General features: G+C 32.7%; 1 protein-coding gene across 2 annotated transcripts; it reads left to right on the forward strand.

The window, feature by feature from the left end:
* Positions 1–856: 856 nt before the first annotated feature.
* LOC126702492 (RHOMBOID-like protein 12, mitochondrial) lies at positions 857–9,126 on the forward strand. 2 transcript variants are annotated; one of them, XR_007647764.1, is made up of 10 exons: positions 857–1,333; positions 2,957–3,077; positions 3,372–3,491; positions 4,794–4,904; positions 5,397–5,441; positions 7,066–7,170; positions 7,257–7,298; positions 7,855–7,985; positions 8,627–8,700; positions 8,848–9,126. XR_007647764.1 is itself a non-coding variant. In XM_050401195.1 (9 exons), exons 1-8 carry the CDS (start codon positions 927–929, stop codon positions 7,942–7,944), a joined length of 1,041 nt encoding a protein of 346 aa, XP_050257152.1. In that variant the 5' UTR covers positions 858–926; the 3' UTR covers positions 7,945–7,985; positions 8,848–9,126. The 2 variants fall into 2 exon arrangements, 1 of the variants encoding a protein (XP_050257152.1); XM_050401195.1 differs by lacking the exon at positions 8,627–8,700 and having other exon boundaries at positions 858–1,333.
* Positions 9,127–16,793: the final 7,667 nt, after the last annotated feature.

Genomic DNA, 16,793 nt, shown 5'->3' on the forward strand with positions numbered 1-16,793 from the left:
TGTGTGCACATGAAAAGAAAAGAAAAAAAAAATGCCACTTTGGGGACAAATACAAGTTACTTTTGTTTTGGGCCTCTGGGTAGATGTACAAAATAACAAAAATCACTACTTATTGAGTGTTTGGCTTCAAATTAAACAACCAGCTTATTTTACTATTTAATTTATTTTTGTTTTTTATTTATGAGTCCTATTGCACTTTTTGATATTATTCATGTGTATTACTATACTATTTTAGCTAACTTTACCTTTATCTACAACACTTTCAACAAAAAATTTTCAGTTTCAACAAAATAAGCGGATCCCAAACAAATCCTTAATACTTACCTTTTTTTTAATTAAAAAAAAAAATCGCCCCTTAAAGCATTCACATTGGTGGAGCTATTTTTTTAGCTATTTAGCATTACAAAAAGTTATTTTATCTATTTCACCTACTCACTTTACAAAACATCTAATATCAGTTGATCTATTTTAACTTTCAACATAATTAAATAATATAAAAATTACAATAAAATAATATATTTACTATAATAAAATAATACGTATATCCCAATAGAAAGTAGTGGGAACGCATAAATAATCACTCTATCCCAAAACTTGTGTTGGTGAGTGCACATGAAAAGAAAAGAAAAAATATGCCACTTTGGGGACAAATACAAGTTACTTTGTTTTGGGCCTATTGGTAGATGTACAAAATAACAAAAATCACTGCTTGGTACTTGACTTAAAAAAAAAAAAAAAAAAATCACCCTCTACTCCTTACCACAAGTACAAAAATGAAAAACCACTGCTTTACCCATTACTTCCAAGTTCCAAAAAAAAAAAAATACCATTCTTTTATTTCTTTGCCAAGTCTACAAGGAAAGAACTGTTAAAACAAAAGCAAAAACACCAAATCAAAAGCAATTTTTCAAACTCAAAAAAAGAAAATGCAGAGGCTATTGTCTCTCAAACGTGCTTCCTCAAACCTTCCAAAGAAACTCTCAAACACCTCCACTTCCTCTTCACTCCTTCACTCTCACCACTCTTACGATTCCAAACCCTTCTCTTCTCTCACCAAACCCCAAAACCAGTCTCTCAGCTCTTTTCTCTCTCACCCACTTCACCACCAGGTCCACTCTCATTCATCATGGCACAGTTTTTCTGCGAAAACAATTCATGGGTTTTTCTCAAATCCTTTGATTGCAAAGCAGTTCTTGTTGAGTTCCCCAAATACCCTCTTGAGGGTCTCAACAAGCAAGAGTCTTGTAGATTGCAGAGTCTCATTTCTCAGAGCTCAATTTCAAAGGCAGAGCTTTAGGTTCAATCCAAGTTTTGATTCCCATAGGCGTGGCTGGTAATGTGTTTGCTTTGTGTTATAGTCTAAAGGGTCTGTTTTTTTTATTGCTTTTTAACATTGTAAAGAAATGGGAAAATGAAAAAGACTTGGAATTTCTTCTCAGAATAATTTCATGTGCTGAAAGGCCTAAAGTGTGTTGGAATTGCTTCTGCTTATATGGTTGATTTGACTTGTGAGAGTAAAGATGTGTACTTGTGTATACGTGTCATATGTTGATTGATGTAAATGGCTGTACAGAATTTCTATATTGGGTATACACTCCATTGCTGTTTCTATTCGGAAAAAAAGAATCTGTATTTTTTACCAATTTGAATTTACAAAGTAATATTTTTATTGGATGAATTAATTTCAAATGTAAATATATTATTCATTTGCTAATTTGTGAACCTCAATACAAAAAGTGTAACAGTGCACATTGTTTATTGTGTTGTATCTATATATTTTCATTTGCCATTATCCTTTTGTTCCTGAGATTAACTAGCACCATTTATGCTGATATCTTGTCACTAATTTTTGGTGTGTTAGGGAAAATTTTGTAAGAAACCCACTCGCCTTCAACCCCCAGAACTACATTAATAAAATGACTGTAAATATCTTAAAAGAGTTACTAATAAGTCTTGGGTTAGGAGAATGAAATTGTTTTACACACAAATCCTATAAAAAACAAGAAGCACTGGGCAGCTACAGGGAATATTGTGTTAAGAGAACAATGACAGAATCATAGTAAAACTACTCAATCAATATTGTTATGGAGAATACACCTCTTTCAGTCTTTATCTCAAAATAATTTTTTGATTGTTTTAATGTTCTTGTTCTTGACATAATGTTAATGTGTTCTTCCAGTGGACGTATTGTTACTATTTGACATGAAAAGACTGTAGATCATTGAAAGTACTCTCAGTCTTTAGGGATTCAATGCTGCAATGACTTGTTTGTTTCAGTATGGATGAAAGTTGATTAGTTGACATGTTTTCTGGATTTTATCACAAACCACTTGATTTTGAAAAGAATCCTCTTTCTCCTCAACTTGATCTTGCTCTCCTGGAAGTTTTAAATATTTTGTTATAGAAGTATTTTTCATTGTGTAGGGTGATACATTACATAAAACATTAACATTGGTAATTTCTTGAGCAATTAGCAGCAACTTCCTTGGGAAGCCTAAATACTTTAATGACTGCTTAATTTAATCATGGTAATGCATAACATGAAATTATTGTGGGAGTGTATCTATTCTTTCTTTTAGAAAATATTTTTTATGTTCAGGAAGTCCTTTTTGCTTCATGAAGATTACAAGATTTGCTTTGATCAAAGTATCAACTATTGAGTTCAGAACATGAAAATGGGATATATAGTATGGACCCGTTAGGCCCTGTTTGGGAATTGTTTTTTTTTAAGTAGTTTTCTAGCTTTAAATATAAAATACTTCTTTTCATTCAAACATGTTTGGGCCATATACAACAGATGGAACAATGATTTGCTATATTACTAGGCCTCTAACCAAAGATATGGGGACTGACTGACTGAGAGAGCCATACCTCTGCTCTAATATAACTAGTAACTTAACTATTTTGTAAGTCTTGTATGTCAATAAGTTTATAATTTATCTTCTCCTGTTGGCAGGAGATCATGGTTCCAAGGACTAACGGCTGATGGGATGGTTTATGGCTTGATTATAGCCAATGTTGCTGTTTATATGTTATGGCAGGTTGCAGATGGTAACTTTATGAGGGATAACTTTATGGTGAGTCAGATTTTAAACTATATGCTACTAGATGATGCCTACTTAGATTTTGTTTGCCATACTCTTGCTTGGAGCGGCATGTTTGTCTCAGAACTGGTTGGTGCTAGAAACAAATATCAGGGATTTCCTAGTATAGTTCTACTGGCTAAGCACCGTTGATAAAGACTTCGGAACAAAGGATCCAGGTGGCATGCTGTTGGAGGACCCTTGAAAATGACCTATCTTTCAATCTAACAATTGTTCAATTTAATTCGATAGCTTCCTAAGCTCATGACTTATTGATTCTCTGAGCAGATATCATTGGACAATTTTAAAAGTGGTCGATTGCACACATTGATAACTTCTGCATTCAGTCATAGAGATCTTGAGCATATTGGTTCTAACATGATCGGACTATACTTCTTTGGGATGAGTGTAAGGTTACTTGCCTTAGTATCTTTTGTTTGATTAGCATTACTTTTTTCTTAATTTCATGTGGTGTTCATTTTACTAACAGGTTTTAATTTATTAATATGATAGAAACAAAATATACCATTTATTTGCAGCTTTGTATTTGGGGATGCATGGGAATCTCACACACTAGAAATAGTTTTTGCTTTAATAAAATGTGATTACCTATATTCGCATCTTATCTTTTTTGGGTAAGTGTGCCAGATTCCTATACTCCATGCATTTTGGTGGCTCTTTAATAGATAATCCAGGATGATGTGACAAGCTTCTTGTTACCAAATTTAGTTGTGTGTGTGTATGTGATCTACTAAAAATTCATTCCTTAACAAAAGATGGACATATTTAATAGATAATCCAGGATGATGTGTCAAGCCCTCAGTACCAAATGTAGGTTTTAACCTTATCAATGTCATTCATGTTTATTAAATATGACGCAATCCAGAATATATTCTACAGTGTATTAAAAATTTTATGGTTTTTGCCTTTCTTTATGAGGAAAAACTTGTAGTTTATGAAAGAATCTAGTCATCAAATTGATTTAAAATATAAAAAAAATATTCTAACCTTTGTCAAAGAGTTTGACGGCTTTGACAGTAGTGTCAGATTTCATTCAGCATATTTTTAGCTTAGCATTTGTTTCTGATGATCAAAGCAAATTTTATCAAAGACATTAAAAAACTCATAGAACATAGGAGGTAGACAAAGCCTTGAAGCCTCATATAAGAATACAAAAATTCAAAAACTAAACACAAATTTTAAATCCAGAAGGGAAATTGAGGGCAATTGGTCATTCAATGGAAATTGAGTTCTTCGTGTTTCTACTAGCATTGAAATAAATTTATGTGCTTGTTGAGGGAGGGGATTTTAAGATTTCAATGAATGATATGAGCTACCAACTTTTTGGTTGAATTGTCATGTAAAACCCACTAAACTGACTTGATTTTCTTGGAATGTCCTAAGTTTCCCTGTAGGCAATGTAGAAACCTAACCAGATGATTACTACTATATGATATGTTGATAGTTTATAGGTTTTATCTCACTTTCAAGAGTATTATTATTCAACGAAAATATCCTTAAAAAATCACTTTCAAGAATGCTTTCTTTCTTAATATGATAGTTGGAGTTGGTTTGGAGATAAGACACTATTTTAATCATAAAAATGAAATGACCTTTTTCCTCTTATAAAATTTCAATAGCATAACTCCATCAAATAATTCATTTTGCCATATACTTCAATTCTGCTTTGCTAATTTTTCGCATTGGCAGATTGGAAGAACTTTCGGACCTGAATTTTTGCTTAAGTTGTATATAGCTGGGGCACTTGGTGGTTCAATTTTTTACTTGATGCACAAAGCGTTTTTGGCCTCATCATCCAAGGTACAGTGGTAATGTACAGAATTTTTAACAGGAGAAAGTGATTTAAGAAGTGATGGAGGTGCTATAAAATGACCTAAATAAAAATAATTCTCACTGAGCACCACTATATTAAATATTATTAATTAATGTCTAAGCTTTTATTTGATGAATCTTTTGCTCTTATGCAAATGTATTTTAACTTAAAAGTAAATTATGCATATGATCTGCACACTGGATTCTTTTCCAGCGTTTCTTTAGGACTATGGGCTGTTTTATATTGTGCTGCTTAAATAAATTCAATTGTTTATCAGGAGAAAAAGAGGGGGGCTGGGGGAATAAGAAGAAGAAGGAAAGAAAAAACATATTTGTTCTAAGGAGTTTAGATTGATTATAATACATGGTTGCTCTACCAATGGAAAGTGTGTCATTTTTTATTGGAAATTAAATATTGAGCATAGACAAAATTTCTTTAAATATGGAAATTCTTTGAAAAAATTGTAAATGCTGCTGCAGGGCCAGCAACTGTGGTACAGGGACCCATCAAAGACACCAGGATTGGTATGCTTTTGGCAACCTTTTTTTTCAACTGCAATCTTTAACTTTTCTAGTCAAAATTGGCCACTAAATGAATGCATATGACTGGGTATGATTAGCCAACTATATCTGAATGCATTTTGTGAGAAATAACGTCTGCTGATGTCTCATCCCTACAAATGTTCCATGTTGTTTTACATAGCTATATTAAACTTTTTGCAGTATTTTCTATAACACTTGTGTTTCCTTTGCTTCTTGTGTATGAAACAATGGATTGATCTTACTTCCATTTGGTTTATACATTTTCCTTAAATATTTTGTAGTAGTCTAGTTTTCCCTCTCAATTAGTTTTTTATTTTTTTTGCTGAACTCTCAATAGTTCTCTCTCAATAGGTTTTTTAGGGCAAAAAAGTCTAATACCTTATTTATATTCAGGACAATAAAATCACTTCTCTATTACTCCCAAATATAGGAGTTTACTTTTCTTTGAGAACAACTTGTTTCATTAGTTTGACTATTTTCTTGTGGGTTTAAGTATAGTTGTCAGTAGTATATGGTACGTGATACATATCATATTATGTACAAAAATTTCTGTATTGAAAGGGCGTTTCAGAAGTGTTCATGAATCATATGATACATAGGTCATATGAATCAGATTGTATGTATTGGACAATATTTGGACATATGGTTTAAATTGGGTTTTTTACTATAATTTTGGTCTTTGACTTTGGCCCAAATGTTGTTCTACTTGTTTTTAAATAAAATTATTGTGCTACTACTACTTTAACCCAATACAGAAACCTCACTTGAGTTATTTTTTTCCCACTTTTAAGGCTTTCTTGTCCTTGGCCCTCCAACTCCCCTGAGATAATATCAATGATGGGATGATTTTTGAAGATGATGAAGACAATAATAACAGTGACTTGAACCATGGAGATGAATTTGATTACGCAATGATGAGGATTTTTTTTTTTTTTTGACTTGTGTATTTATGTAGGATTGTGTTACCGGATGCCCTAGGGGTATTTGTTTAGGAAATACTTTTAGAAACTTTTTATGGAAAAGGAAAGAAGCAACTAGGTTTTTTTTTTTTTTTTTTTTATAGTTTTTTATATTTCCTATAAAAGTGTTATGAAAACATTTATAGCATAAGTGATAAGTAAAGTAGTCATTAGTTGCATATGTTCTAATTTTATATTAAATATATATATGTATATTTAGAATTTTTCCAAAAATTATCTATAAAAGGTTAAACAGTGTTTTTGTATCTTACAATACACAATACATAAAAATGAAAAAATGATTCATGATACGATTCACGTTTTGACAATTATGGGTTCAAGACCCATAGGGTGTACCATTCCCAATCAAAGAAAAAGTTCTACTGTTTTCTTATTGAAATGTCAATAATGTGTGGAATTCATTCGTAAATGTATCGGTGAAAAGGATCTCTTTACACGGACCAATAGCTGCACTTCATTATGTTGATTGTTTGCATGTATTGCCTTGTGAGAAAATGTCTCAGTGGTCTGATTTTCTAGAAAATGCTGAAGGAATGTAGGATAGTTTCTAAATTTCATGTTGGTGCATTTGTTGAAACTTGAAACATGACATTCATATGACCATTGAGTCTGCTTGTGTTGTTTAGGGGGCAAGTGGGGCTGTGAATGCTATCATGCTGCTTAATATATTCCTCTTTCCAAAAGCTACCCTGTACTTTGACTTCATCATACCAGTCCCTGCCTTCTTACTGGTAAGCTCTTTCAGGTTTTTCAATATGATTGTATGAGGCTTATTCTGAAAATCCTTACAAAAGGCTTTTGATTAATTTCCATTTAGGGGATCTTTCTAATTGGAAAAGATGTGTTGAGAATATTAGAGGTACGTTGGATTTCTTCCTTTGGTCTGTTACTTCTTTTCATCTACCGTTCTTGACACTACTAAATCTTTAGGAGATTCTTTTGATTGGAAGCAGGTTAAGTGTATAGTCATGATTGTATGGGAGTACTGACAGTAAAATAATCAGCACATTTTCTGAATGACATACAAAGTGACTTAAGTTCAGGATTTATATACTGTGTGACCTGCTTTTATTTTTTATTTTTCACGGGGTAGGGGGGGTTCTAAGAAAATCTCAGGATATGCCATTCAATATACACAAGGGATGTAATAATCATCACTCAATGGACAGCACTTGATGTTTTCTATTGTTACTTTTCTATACCCTTTTCTTAATAAATTTTGCTTTCCCCAAATGAGATACCCAACCCCCGTCTGGAATCACATTATGACCTGGACCAAATTAGCTGGTTGAGCACCTTTTTTATCTATGTAAGCGATTTATACCTCACTTGATCAAATATATGACAGCCCCTATTGCAGCACATCAAACCAACAGTTCTGTCAATTGGTTAATTTCTATTATTTTTTATTGCAGGGAGATAGTCATATCTCAGGATCCGCACATTTGGGGGGTGCTGCAGTTGCTGCCATAGCCTGGGCACGAATTCGAAAAGGAAGGTTCTAAATCTTTCAGTGATTCTACTAGACTACAAACTTCTGATTCCGGTATGTGTATTAATTGCCGTTCTAGTTGGTTTTCCTCTTTCTTGTGCTGAATTCCTACTCATCAACCGATCCAAAGTTATATCCATGTCTTCTTTCTTTTGGGTTGAACTCCCAACACTCAATTGTAATGTGGTAGGTTAGAACTGCTGAAAATGGGACTGCTTCTTAAGCTAGTGACGTTCAGTATTGGTATTAGGAAATTTTATTCATTTTTTCCTTTTATGGTTCAAAGAATAAAATTTTAAGTAGCGTCACTGATTTTCAGTTCTTTCTTCTTCTTCTTCTTCTTTTTTCTTTTTTTTTTTTCTCTCCCAGCTTTAATTACAAGTGATTGAGTTTTGCTCATTGGACTTAATTATTTGTGGTATGATTCCTTGGTTGGACTGTTTGGGATTGTCACTGTTAGACATTGAGTACATAGGTTGTGGAACGTTAGTGGATTCTTTTTTGATGGGTAATAATGAACCTTAACCCTTTGTTTTTGGTCATCACAATTAGAGGATATCGTTTTTAATTGAGAAAATTTCACCAAAGTTTTGTAGAAATGATAGTCCTTCCAGACATGATGAACTCCCTATATTGCCCTTAAATCACCCAATTAATCTCTCTTTTTTTTTCTTTTTTTTTTTTGGGTGAATCAGGTTACTCAAGGGCAAAATATGGGATTTCATCAATAAGTCAAGGGCTAATTATGTTTGCTATCACTTAAACAATGGTATGTTAGTCCACAAAAATAAAATTACTCAAGATCAAAATAGGGATTCATCTTATTTGTTATGCTTATCACAAAGTTCAGAGAGACTGTCATTTTTGCAAAACTGGTCATCAGATGTTGATATGATTTTTCCCACAAATTATGCAGGTCAAACTTGAGGATCACATGACAAGTTTTTCATCCTTGGTTCACTTGTGATTTGCTGCACCAAAAAGAGATCACATTCTGGTTTGGATATGTTTACTGGTATCTAGTGTGCTTAAATCATCTTGATATCAAGGTTGTTGCTACCTGAACAAATGATTCATTCAGTTTAAACTAATGGACCTAAAACAAGAGGGTCTTTGGGAAATCCATATGAGTCAGACCAGTTATAATCAAGGCACGCATTGTATGACAGTGCAGCTTCATAGTTTGAATTCCTGAGATTCTTTTTTTTTTTTTTTTTGGTAAATAATTCCTGAGATACATGCAAACTATCTGAGACTTCTTCACCTGGCCCAGCAGCTATTTGTTTCCTTCCCTTAATTTCAGTTGGACTGTCTCTAGTCTTAACGCATGGTTTTAAAAACCTGACCGGACCAGCCAGTCTGACCGGTTGAACCGGAAACCAGCCACCAGTCCAGTCCCAAAAACTCCAATAACCGGTCAAAACTGGGTTAAACTGGGAACCTGAGGCAAATCTTTCCCTGGTCCAGTTTTTAAAACAATAATAAAGCATTTATTGAACATTTTGATTGACTTTTTGCTAATTTGTTGAAAGTAAGCAAAAGTACAATTGCACCTGAAAATTTTGAGATTTTAACAAGTTATATAAACAAGTAAGTTGAAAGTTGAAAGTTAAAAGTTAATCCAAAAGCCACTTTAAACTTTTCAAAAAAGAAAAGAACTAATTAGAGCATTCACAATGGGAATTGTAAATGTCATATGTTAGCAATGTTTAGCATCAAGTCTCAAAAGTACTCAACAGCGGGCTTGCTAAACTTGTAAAATTGTAAATTTTTTTAGCATTGTTCTACAGTATCATCATAAATATATGATGGTACCGTAGCACAATGCCAAAAGATTATATTAATATTTTATTCTTAAATATCAGGTTTTTTTCTCTCATTCACATGGTTTCTCATCTCTCTCTCTCTCTCTCTCTCTCTCTCTTTGTCTTTCTCTGTCTCTCACTCACTTTCCACTTTATCTCCCTCTTCTCTATCATCTCTCTGTTTCTCCCTCATACCACTGCCATAGTCCAAACTCTAGATTCACTCTACAATCAACGGAGCTCCATCGTGATCATCAGCCTAGTCTTAAACCCATATCAAAACTCCAGTCCACAAATCCACCATACCGTTGCTAAAGTGGTGATGTTCTCAACAGTCGCTAATACCCACAAGAATTGTAGAGAATAGCCACCATCTTTGCCACATAGAACCAGATTTGTTTTGCAATTCCACCAGTGGAGATCAGCGTGGTGGCGTGGTTGGTTGAGTTGGAGATCGGTGTGGTGGGTTTTTGGGTTCGGCATTATGGTTGTTGTTGACAAGATCAGCAGTGGTGGTTGTTGGTGGTTTCTTTGTGTTTTTTTTTTTTTTTTTTTTCCTTGGTGGTTCTTGTAGCGGCCGTTTCTTGTGGTTGTTGGTTGTGATTCTTGTTGGTTTCTTTGTGTTTTTTTTTCTCTTGGTGGTTTTTGTGATGGCTGTTTCTTGTGGTGGTTGTTGTTGGTGGTGGCCGGTGGGTTTGGTGGTTTTTTTAATGGCTTTTGGTGGTTGGCATGGCCGTGGGGTGGTGGTGGCTATTGTGGTTGTGGTGGTGGTTGCTAGCTAGTGGCGTGGTGGGTTTGCTGGGATGTGAGTGACAGTGGTTGTTAGTTTTTTTTCTTCTTGGTGGTGGCTGGATTTTTAAAATATATTTTACAGTGGTGGTGATCTTTTAGACCCGGAAAAATGAAGAGGAAGAGAGACTAAGGGAAAAGATTGAGAGAGGAGAGGAAGAGAGAGAAAGTGGTTGTGAAATTAATATTTTAATGAATAGATGATGTAAATAAGAAATGAGATATTGGGTGTATTGTAAAATAGTATGGTATAATTAATAAAATAACTTTTTGGGATGGTAAAATAGAATAGGATAGCATTTTCCATTGTAAATGCTCTTATATACGAGTTTTGTGGAAGTTTCATGGTAATCCAAGTCACCATAACCTGGTTTTGTTTTTTACTTAATATTTAAGATAAATTACTGAAAAATATGATACAAATTATTGAACTTGGGATGTTTCTGTTGGCTTGAATTACAAGATTCTTGTCTTGATTTTTTTAGTTTTGACTAGCAATGAATAAAGATATATATTGATAGTAACTTGGGTTCTATCCTAATCCAAGTGATCATATAAGGACCGGACTGAGCACTAGTAACTTTCAATAAAATTCTTGTTGAAGAGTGTAGGGTCGTAAATGAGATGGGTTCAAACTCAGTCAAAATATTTTGGTGATGTTGAGTAAGATTTTTGTTAATTATTAGTCCTAAATTCAAGTAGCTTTAATTGTAAGAGGAAAAGAGCCAAGTTCCTCAATATTGGTTTATTTTATCTCAGCAGCCAAGTATCTGAATACAAGATTAACTTCTAATCTATCCAATCTCATGGTGAAGTCAAGTATTCAATTATAGTCTTGAACAAGTATATATCAAAATGGTATGAACTTGGAGATGAAGATGATCATTTACTCTTTCCGTTGGTTCAAATAATTTATTCTCAAATGACTCCCTACTTAAAAAAATTTATAAAAAAAAAAATCTGAATATAAATTACTCATATAAGGCCAGAACTGGGAAAGAAAGAGAACACTTTCATAGCTTTTTCATGTCTCCCCAAACCTGGCTTCTAATTTTTGAAATTTAAACTTCTATATTATGGTAAAAAGTTTGGACTTAGTTTTTGTTGAAAACTTGTCTACTAAAACTTTGTTAAAGTATGATTTTTTTTTCAACCGGTTAAAGTATGGTTGTACTTGAAAAAAAAAATGATTTTTTTATTTTTTTATTTTGAGCGAAAGACAATAGTGTATATATTTATTCAATATCTCGATTTATAATGAAAAAGAGAAAGAAGAGGCATTCTTCAAGCTAAACAATAATCTCCTTTACTCACCAATACAAGTGGAAGTTACAGTTATCCTTTAGGCTGTGCAACTTGCGATTTTAGAGAGATGGGACCATGTGATAATAGAGGGAGATGCAAAAAGCTCTTTGATTCACTCACCAATCCAAGTTTACCATTTGACTGGTCTATTAACATTGTAATTAGTAACATTTTATGTTTTAAGGATAGTTTACATAGCTGTAGTTCTAGTTGGGTCAAAAGAGATTGTAATTCAGCAGCACATGTTGTTGCTAAATTATCTCTTGCTTCTCTAGAGTCTTTTTGCTTTATTAAACTTAGTCTCCTTGAAGCTCTTGTAGTTATTGTAAGATAGACTGCTCCTCCTTTTTTTTCTACTTAAATAAAGATTGACTGTTTATAAATAAATAAAAATAATAGCTTTCTTCATTCTCTTTAAAAGCACTATCAAAAGCTAAGACAACTCTATTACTCTATTACATCAAAAAAAAAAAAAAAAAAAAAAAAAAAAACTTGACTAAATTAGTAAAAGAGCAATATGTCCTCAGGAATCCAAGCAAACTTCCAAGTCATTAGTAACATTTTATGTTTTAAGGATAGTTTACTTAGCTGTAGTTCTAGTTGGGTCAAAAGATATCGTAATTCAACACACACGTTGTTGCTAAATTGTCTCTCGTTTCCCTAGAGTCTTTTTGCTTTAATAATCTCAGTCTCCCTGAAGCTCTTGTAGCTATCTGTAAGGTAGTCTGCTCCTCATTTTTCTCTTCTTAAATAAAGATTGACCGTTTTAAAAAAATTAAAAAAACAACAGCCTCCTCATTTTCTTTAAAACTACTAGCGAAAACTAAGACAACTCTATTACATCTGATAAAAATCTAAAGAAAGAATTTAACAAAAATAAAAAGTAAAAACTTAACTAAATTATTGAAAGAGCAATATGTCCTCAGGAATCCAAGCAAACTTCCAGAAGGATGTGTTTTGTATAAATTTACGGGTCCACAAGTTCACTAAATGTGCACTTAGCCATAAGCTCTTGAGTTGAGGTCGTGACTTTTTCAATGCAAAAAGAGTGTATGTTTATGTGCAATAAGCAGTATATACTAGTATTTACCCACTTTACAAAAAAGTAAAATTTTAATTGTCATTTATGGGTTGAAGTTTAGGACCCTTTTATAATTTTTTTTGAAAACTTATTTACTATAAATTGGTTAAAATGGATAATTAAACTCCAAAAAGTGAAGTTTTAATTGCCATGTATACTTAAATTTTGGGTAAACTATATATTTGGTCCCTATCATTTACCCCACATTTCAATTTGATCCATAATTTTTCAATTGTGTCTATTTGGTTTCTAACCTTTCAATGTTGTATCAATTTAGTCCATTTCGTTTTCTCTTACGCTCTGTTTGTTTCAGCATTAATGTTTTCTCGAAAATGGTTCATTTTCCAAAGAGCATTTTTTAGAAAACTGTCTTATTTTCCAGTGTTTGATAACGACCTTGAAAATGTGCTTGAGAATGTTTTCTGGTGTTTGGTATGCAATTTTTTAAAAATATTTCTTGTATAATTTAAAACATGTATATTATGTAAACTAACTAATGTAATCATTATAAATAAAAAACTAAGAATGAATTTGGTTTTCATACTAATTAATCTAAAATTTTGACAATATATACAATCAAAATTAATTAGTTGTCAAATTTTCATGATCTCTACTATTCATCTTGCTCATATATATAGACAGTAATGTACGTACACACACACACACACACACACACACACACACACACATATCAACCATTTGTCTACTATGGTCAACCACAAGTCTTCAATATTACTCTAAATTAAGTATTTACATAATGTATTGCATAATATATCATCACTACATAGTATCTGCCAACAAAAAATGTATTTGCCAACAATTGCAATTCTCCTAAACAATTATCATTCATTATATAACAATATAATTAGTCCACGGTAAAGATTGTCCCATGTAAAAGCAATTTAGAGTAATATAGGTACTAAGTTTAAAATTTTCATCTTTTACTTCTTTTATTCTTTCTTCTTCTTCTTCTATTGTTATTTTTTATTTATTTTTATTTTTTGCACTTTATGTACGAAATAGAAGTAACTTCTGCCTAGAATCCATCAAATCGAAAATTTCTTAGAGAAAAAAGAAAATCAAGCTTGAAATTCAAAGCAAAGAATTGGGATTTTAGTAGAGAGGAATGAAATAATTACCGCTGCAAATTTGTTCTCCTTTGCAAGTCGGAACTATTGATCGATCAGTGAAGTAAAGAAAAATCTAATCAGAGAATAGTGTAACAAAGGGGAAGAGAAACATGAAGAAAAGAGAGAAGAGAGACAGTTAAAGAGAGAGATCTATGGGAAGAGGAGAGACCAGAGTTAGTGACGATGAGGGTGTGAGGAGAGAAAAAGCAAAGGGAAGAGAGAAAAAGTGAGAAAACTTACCATGAGAGAGAGAAGGCACCAAAAAATTATGTTTCCCACGGCTATAGACGAAAATAATATTTATAGGAGATGCAACACATGAGAGAGAGATTGTTTTCCAATTTTTTTTTTTTGGAAAACAGCTTATAGAAAATAAGCCTTATTTTTATTAGAGTTTTCCGTTGACCAAAGATAGTCTTCCATTGACCAGGTTTTTTTTGTGCTACCAAACACTGGAAAATGTGGAAAACTATCTTTACAGAAGGTTTTCCAGCGAAACAAACAGAGCGTTAAATGAAAATTACTAAAATCGCTAATAGCTAAACTAAAAAACTAGTTCATTGCCATATAAATAGAAACTAATTTTTTATTTTGGTCATTAGCCACAGTAGTAATTTTCATTCAAGAGATAACGACATTGACTAAATTAATACGACACTGAAAGATTAGAGATCAAATTGACACAATTGAAAGGTTAGAGATCAAATTGAAATATGATGTTAAGAATAGGGACCAAATACATAGTTTACCCTATTTTTTTGCCATTTATAGATAGTTTTCCTTTTAGGATTTTGAGGGAAAGTTGAAACATTCACATATTTGGTTGTAAATCACATAAGAGAATTAGATGCCTAGGGAATATGGATTCACACTCAATCCCCTTTTTGTAGGAATGCGAGTTCCTATTTAAAAATAAGGATATCCACATTCCCATCTTGGAAAAAAGTTACATTTTTTTTATACAATGACAATTTTACTCATTTCATTCTACCCTTTAACTAATAGAAATAAGTTCTCAAAAAAAAAAAACTAATAGAAATAAAAATAAAATAAAAGAATTATAATTATAAATTGAAAATTCAAATAATTTTTTTTTTTTTTTTTTTTGCATTATACATGTTATTTAGAAAATGTTGTACATAATTTTATTGTAGGAGGAAAAAAAAGAGACTTCATACAAATCAAAGAATATTTTAGGAAAAAATAAATAATTCTTGGGCAAATTACAAAATTGGTCTCTATCACTAATACTATATTTCAATTTGGCCCATAATCTTTCAATTGAGTCAATTTGATCTCTAACATTTTTAGTATTGTGTCAATTTAATCCCTACCATTATCCCTTAGATGGAAAAAGCTAATATGTCAAACAGAATAATAAAAAATTATTTTCCATACCATATTAGTTGTCAATTGTACTACCATGTCGAATTTATAAATTTAAAATTAAAAAAAAAAAAAAAACCTAAATTAAAATGGAGACATGTGAGATCCCACCAACCAAAAATTATCTTTTATTTCTTTTTTGCATCACCTCCATTTTTCATAGCTTAATTAGGCCCATCAAAAACCTACTATGGTTGCTAACTCTATGATAGTCATTAGAATAATCACTACTACAAATACTAAGGGCTTGTTTGGTTAAAAAAAATGGTCACTCAATTTTCATCACTCATCACTCATCATTTAAAATACTCCAATTTCCTAATTCCACCCATTTGGCACATATTTTCAACTTTTCATCACTCAAATTTTTGTACTTTTTGTGGGACTCATACCTGAGCAATGGTCAGAGATTGCTATTAGCCTACCCGCCAAACTCTTATCTCCCACCATTTTCTTCACTGCACATTTTATTTTGCCACCACCACAGTCACAGTTTAACACAAAAACTCCATTCATAGTTTAACCAAAGTACAAACAACAAAAACTCTCAACAATTTAACACCACCTAATGCAGCTCATCACCCCAAATTCAAAACTGCATTCATACTTATTTATGATACACCACAAAAAAAAAAAAAAAGAGCTTCTAGATAAAAAACGAGCTTCCAACAGAGCTGTTCCCAGCGCCGACAACAGAGCTTCCAAATCGAAGAACGAGCTTCTAGATTGAATCGTTTCCAACGAAGATCCGTTGTTGCTGTGGATGCTGATTTCAACACTCCGGCCAGATCGAAGAATGAGTACGATAGCAGCGATGAGGAGAATGAGCGCGTGGTGGAGCTTTTCGGTGTGTGATCGAAGATCGTCGCCGATGATCTCTCGGCTTGGGTCGGCATGTGAATGGTTGGCGTGTGAGTGACTAGTGTGAGTGATTGGTGTGAGTGGTCGGTGAGTATGAGCTTTTTGATCTGAAGAAGAACACAAAGAAGAACAGAGAAAGAAGAAGAGAGAAAGAAAGAAAAGTAGAGAAAAAAAAAAAAGTGTGATCGATGGGATGTGACAATGCCTGGCTTTTGGGGCCCACAATCTCAACAATATTTACAAACTTGCCACTGAGTAACGGAATATGAGTTTTGAAAACAGTTGAAATGAGTTTTCACTTTCCCTCACTATCACTCATTTTTTTGAGTCACAGAATCATGAAAACTGAGACATAGAATATGAGTCACAAAATCCAAACAATTGCTCTTTCGTGGGCCCCACCAGTTTTGGATCATGAGTTATGAAAACAGGATGATATCACTCAGTTTTGTGGGTTTCCAAACAAGCTCTAATATTGCTTTTATTAGACTTGTCTATAACCCAG

Source organism: Quercus robur, chromosome 10 (genome assembly GCF_932294415.1).
Source record: "Quercus robur chromosome 10, dhQueRobu3.1, whole genome shotgun sequence".
NCBI classification, from domain to species: Eukaryota; Viridiplantae; Streptophyta; class Magnoliopsida; order Fagales; family Fagaceae; genus Quercus; species Quercus robur.

Bases quoted from the DNA above. Each gene is read 5' to 3' on its own strand.
- LOC126702492 (XM_050401195.1), top strand. From the start codon at position 927: ATGCAGAGGCTATTGTCTCTCAAACGTGCTTCCTCAAACCTTCCAAAG. The intron at 5,442-7,065 runs GTATGCTTTTGG...TGTGTTGTTTAG, and splicing joins CATCAAAGACACCAGGATTG to GGGGCAAGTGGGGCTGTGAA. The intron at 7,299-7,854 runs GTACGTTGGATT...TTTTTATTGCAG, and splicing joins ATGTGTTGAGAATATTAGAG to GGAGATAGTCATATCTCAGG.